This window comes from Hibiscus syriacus, unplaced genomic scaffold (assembly GCF_006381635.1).
Source record: "Hibiscus syriacus cultivar Baekdansim isolate YM2019G1 unplaced genomic scaffold, ASM638163v2 tig00013386_pilon, whole genome shotgun sequence".
NCBI lineage: Eukaryota > Viridiplantae > Streptophyta > Magnoliopsida > Malvales > Malvaceae > Hibiscus > Hibiscus syriacus.
Window position 1 is genome coordinate 955,906 of NW_024062302.1, and position 6,000 is coordinate 961,905.

At 34.7% G+C, this 6,000-nt stretch overlaps 1 protein-coding gene across 1 annotated transcript; it reads right to left on the reverse strand.

The window, feature by feature from the left end:
- Window positions 1-3,156: 3,156 nt before the first annotated feature.
- LOC120206167 (autophagy-related protein 8i-like) lies at window positions 3,157-4,184 on the reverse strand. The gene is made up of 5 exons (XM_039205890.1): window positions 4,107-4,184; window positions 3,873-3,932; window positions 3,525-3,577; window positions 3,351-3,469; window positions 3,157-3,245 (listed from the first exon to the last, which is right to left on the reverse strand). Exons 1-5 carry the CDS (start codon window positions 4,182-4,184, stop codon window positions 3,157-3,159), a joined length of 399 nt encoding a protein of 132 aa, XP_039061821.1.
- Between the last annotated feature and the right edge of the window lie 1,816 nt (window positions 4,185-6,000).

Here is a 6,000-nt window from a genome sequence, read left to right on the forward strand (position 1 = left end):
AAGAAGATTAAACAAACGAGTAGGAAAGAAGATTAAAAAAAACCTCTAATTTTCTTTTAATTAAAAGAAATTAATAATGATAAGTTGTCGAGGCAAAAAATTTTTTAAAGCTAGGCGGTGATCGCTATTAATCAGAGTCTGCGGTAGGGGATGGAGCTATCGCTATCCCTACTGTTGTTGTGTTCTGCCAAGGGAGATGGACTAGTCGTTGGCTTTACCTGGTGGTTATGTTATTTGCTTGTATGTTATGATGTTTAGAAATTGGATTTTGCTTCAGTTTGTTTTGTTTTCTTAGTTGTATGTATTCTTTCCCCATCTAAGCTAGGGTGTTTTTAACGAGGCATGCAACCAAGCGATAAATTGAATTTTTTTTGCTCAGCAAGAAGATTTTTACTTAATAAGATTACTAAGAAAGAATGTCTCATTAAAAATCTTCCTAAACCTAAACCTAAACGGAGGAAAAGATTACATTCAAACTCTGAGCCAAGGGCAAGGATACAGAAACAACAACAAGGACGAACCAAACAGATATACACCAATGACAAAGCCAAAATGTAGAACTAACCCAAATGCGTAGGTGAAAGAGTCCAACAAGGACTACAAACGAGACACAACGGACTAAATAGCTCCACACAACTATCTATAGCTAACACAAGGAAAATGAGTTCCCGAATAAAGCTATCCACAGCAAAATAGGCATTTAGCAGCGTTTTTAAGCGCCGCTAAAAACTTTCCCGGCGTATATAAAAACTCCGCAAGAAGCGCCACTAAAACTAGCACTGCAAAAGGTAGCGGCGTTTTCTGAAAAATGCCGTAAAAGGTCAAGATCTATAGCGGCGTTTTTCTTAAAACGCCACAAAAGGCCAAGCTCTATAGCGCCGGTTTTCTTTAAAACGCCGCAAAAGGTCAAACTCTATAGCGGCGTTTTTCTTAAAACGTCGTAAAAGGTCAAGCTTTATAGCGGCGTTTATTTTCTAAAACGCCGCAAATGTGTGGTCATTAAAGGCGTTTCCTTCATAAAATGCCGCAAAAGAACCTCACTTTTAGTGGCTTTTATTTACAAACGCCACTATAGTTAACTGATTTCGCATATGTCATTTTCTACTTTATATTACGCAAATTTAATATTCTACATCATTATCTAATAATAATAACTTAAAATTTAATTACGACACAATTATGTTGAAAAATAAATCAAATTTTATAAAATTAAAATAAAATGTAACATAGTTCAAGATTGTTCACTAGAATTTATTCTAGGTTCTTTCTCTTTCAATAGAATAAAAACATTGTTCACTAGAATAAAAAACAATCTTCTAGTCGCAATTTTCCTTTTGGCATGCAACTTTAGTTGATTCTTTTCATCAGAAATGTACATTCAATTCAAACAACAATGAAAAACAATGGATTCAAAGACAATATATTACAAGAAGATAAACTAGAAGAAAAAGCATGATTCTAAACAATATTACCTCCTCCAAATTTCTTGCCTTCAGGATCCATGTGTAATGATTCATGAAATATGTACCATCATAAACTGCAAATTTTTAGTCAAAAGTCAAGGAAAATATCCATGAATATCGACTCAAAACATCTATAAAGGTTAAACAAAGATTTACATGCAACATGCTACGTAGTGTAGAAGGGCTATAACATATTAAAACTAAAAATGCATGCATACATATGGTAAGTACATCTCTTATACACTTTGTTGCCCTTCTGTTTCACACTTGTAAAACTAACAGGCAGCTTACAGTTCCAATGCTAACTTTCACATCAAAGATAGTTCTCCAACGTAGCAATTATTTTTTTTCGTCATATTTTCTACAATTTATTTATATTAAAACAATCATATCACTAATACCAAAAGATATGACATTTGGGCAAAAGATATGTGAAGTAAATCTGATGAAAACCAACTTGGTAATCATCTAACTGTTGTTTTCAGATCAAAATGCAAAATAGAGGCAAAGCCAGGATTAATATTTGCATTGAACACATCAAAACACCAATAGCCTCAAACATATGGATTCAATATAAGGAAATCAACCCACTAACTTTAAAAACTACATTCCCCCGGTTAAACGTTTGACCATACCTTTGTATTAATTGCCAAAACAAGATAAATAATAGCATATAACTTTCAGAATAAATTATAAATTCCTAGTGAAAATTTACTGTTTAAAGTTTGGAATGATAAATTTTGTTGGGGATTTCTCTCTTATTCTTTTTTTAGCATGTGTGTATAATATTATACATGCTGGTCTTACCTGTGACTTGATGCAGTAAGACTTCTGTAGTTTCCCGGTCTTCTGTAACGATACAATCAGTATGTGCACTGCAAATAGAGGAAAAATATTTGCATATGGACACAAGAGACAATGTTAAACAAAATTTAGTAAGAATACCAACCAAAGTATACAAAGTTCAGCGGAATCAACATGGATGATAAAAGCACACACACACACAACATTTATTGCGGCAGAAAAAGATTCTACAACAGAGGTATAAAAACGAACCCTTTCGGAGCTCCATTATTGCATTTATTGTTTCATCTCTATTGTGGTTGTTGTCTTGTCATATTAGATTAAAAAAATATTTACATATCCATAAAAGAAAAAAAGATTTTATTATTCTAGCTATCTATAAAGCAAACTATCAACTATTAGTTGAAACAATATAATGTTTATAAGAGAAATAAGATTGCAGTGGTTTTTTAGTGTTATTTTTTTATGACGAACTGGATGATAGATTGAGAGTTCCTCTTTCTCTAATCTTGTATTTATATACAGACCTTTAATGTTGGTGTTATGATTAAGGTGAACAAGACTATTTATAGGTTGACATGATAAAAAAAATTGACTAGCATGGAAGATAACAAAAGGTGTCTTAATCCTCAATTAACTTCTAAATTAGGCTTAATTTTGAATGCTAATCTAATAAGTTAATGAATAAAATACTTTAAAAAGATGTGAAGCGAATGTTATCTCACTGATATATATATGTTTACTGCAATAGAACAAGATAATGAAGCAACTAGACACTTATTGTAGGCTAACTAAGGTAAGTTAAAGCTAAAAACTTTGATCTGATATACATGTACATATATATATTTGGCAATGTTTACATTGGAGTTTAGAGATAGAGATGAGAGTTTTAGTCAAAAGTTTTCTCAATTCTGTAACACATGTAGAGAAACCCATCTTCATTTTTGAAAGAATTATAGACATACCCCATGAGACTTGCTGCAGATGTTAATGGTCGAAATTATAAAATGAAAAAAAGGTCAACAAGTTCTGATTAATCGATCGGTAAGCAAGAACCATCCATGAATACATATGTTCTTTTACCTGTTTGAGGCAATGTGTTGTTCACAAACACAAAGAGAGCTTTTCCAGGACTCAACTGCAGCCTCCTAGTTAGAATGTGAATGAACTGACCTACCGACATGTCTCGAGGAACCAGGAACCTTGGTGTTCAAACTCTATTAACAAAGAAATGACAAGAAAAGAAGAATAAAATACTTATTATTCTCTATATCTGGGAGGTTTGTCCTTGAATATCTTTCAATCATCAACTGGAGATATAAACAAACACATGGCAGGCAGGCAAAAGGTGATAAACAATCTCTTTGGGTGTCATTGAGCCGAAGCGCAGCTCTTTAGTAGTCACTTTTTGGCACAACAACATCAGAAGAGAACAATTCCTAGCTCGTGTGATGTTACACACACCAACAAACAATTTCCGGACCAAAATTTGTTCGATCAGAGATTCCAATAGACTTGACCATATTGCAGTTCATATGCTTATCTTAATTACACATAGTGTAATGCTTTGGGATGAATTAAGACAAATATATAATTAAAACTTACAGGAACTCGATCTGGGTATCTGGTTAAAATAGTTTTTGATTCTTCTTGTCGTTGCTCTGTAAATATTAAAAAAAACAATCAAAATGGTAAAAACCCAACAAAGTTCCCATTTTTAACAGTCCAAAAGCTTGTTTTTCCATTTAAAAACACAGACCCACGATAAAAATCCGCGAACAGTGAAACATAAGCTATATAGAAACAATGGGAGAAAGGTAAAATTTTGTTCAAAGTTACCTCACGAATCATGGCTAAATGTTTAGTTTCCTCTTCAACGCGGCATAACTGAAGCTGAACTTTCTCTCGAACCTCCATCTAACATGCATTTTATATTCAACTCACTCACGCTTCTCTACCAATAAAAAGAATACAAAAATATTGTCAAATTCAAATAAAAACCAAAACCTCGCGAAATTTAAAACAAAAAAAGGAAAAGAAGAGAAATTAAGCAGTAAAATGAAGGGCGAGAGAGAAAGGTTGGAAGGGAAGGGATTTGGAAAGGAATTGAAGAGAGTAAAAGGGTAAAAATGGTAGATCAGAGAAAGTTTGAGAGAATTCTAAAGCAAGCAGAAGCAGAAAGCTGGAACTTTTAGGTGTTTCTTCTTCTTCTAGGGTTCAGACGGAGGAGAAGGACGAAGCGAATAAAATTTCCCCCTTTTGTACTCGTCTTTAGGTTTTTGGGGGTACGTAGCTTGGCTTCTTTCGCTGGATCTCGGGGTTTCATCTTATTGGATTTGTATTCCAGGTTCATCTCTAGAAAAAATGAAAAAGGGTTAAAAAAGGAGTGGGACTTAGAAACCGTAACCTTGCGTGGTTTTGTATTTACAAAAGCCACTAATATACTGATAAATTGCGGTGTTTATTCAAAAACGCCACTAAAGTATGGGTATTTAGCGACGTTTATATAGAAACACCTCTAAAGTACGAATCTTTGGCGGCGTTTGTGCTTAAAATGCCACTAAAGTATAGTATTTAGCGGCATTTATACAAAAACGCCACTAAAGTACAAGCATTTAGCAGCGTTTGTGCTTAAAACACCACTAAAATACAATATTTAGCGGCGTTTATACAAAAATGCCACTAAAGTACGAGCACTTAGCGTCGTTTGTGCTTAAAACGCCACTAAAGTATAGCATATAGCGGCGTTTTATACAAAAATGCCACTAAAGAACGAGCACTTAGCGGCGTTTGTGCTTAAAATGCCACTAAAGTATAGTATTTAGCGGCGTTTGTGCTTGAAACGCTACTAAAATACATTATTTAGCGGCGTTTATACAAAACACCACTAAAGTATATTATTTAACGGCGTTTATATAAAAGCGCCACTAAAGAACAAGTATACTACAAACAAAATGGGGATTCCAAATTAGCTGCAACCCAGACCCATACGAGGAACTTACCAAATAACACTTTTCCTGGGAGTATGAGGCCAGTCGACTGCCATTAATCCCACCAAGCTTTGAATATATTAGAACGAGACAACCCTTGTTTTGCCAGTTGATCTGCCAAACCATTTCCTTCCCTCGAAACGAATACAAATGTAACTTGAGGAATCTTTTTCAACAAATTATCAACCTCGTCGAACTGATCCCACCATCGTCAGGGTCTCAAGGATATGGAGCTAATCCAGTTCATGACTGTTTGTGAGTCTGATTCAATAATCAGATTCCAACGACCATGCCAACCAGTTTCCAGGAAGAGTTCTAAGCATTTTAATTGCTGCCAATTCGGTAAGATCCGAATTCGAAGCTTCAACCGGCTCTGAGAAGATTGTTTTTAGGTTACCAATGTTGTCTCTTAATACACCCCCACACCCTGCTGTTGACCTTGAAGGCTCCATCAACGTTGAATTTAACATGCCCAGGGAGGGAGCCACTCTACGATATCTGGTTTTGAAGATAGACACCCCTTAGGATTGTTCCACTAGTCAACTTCGCAGAGAATTAGAGCGTTGTTTATTGCTTTAATCCATATGAGAGCTCTCATTAAACCAAAAAAAAAAACAACAGATCTTCTGTGATATTTTTATTTTCAAAAACTGCATGTCTGCATCATTTCTCACCAATCATACTCTCCATAAACCCTCTGCCACGGCGATTAGCCAAACTGATTTCACTGAACCAGACCATGG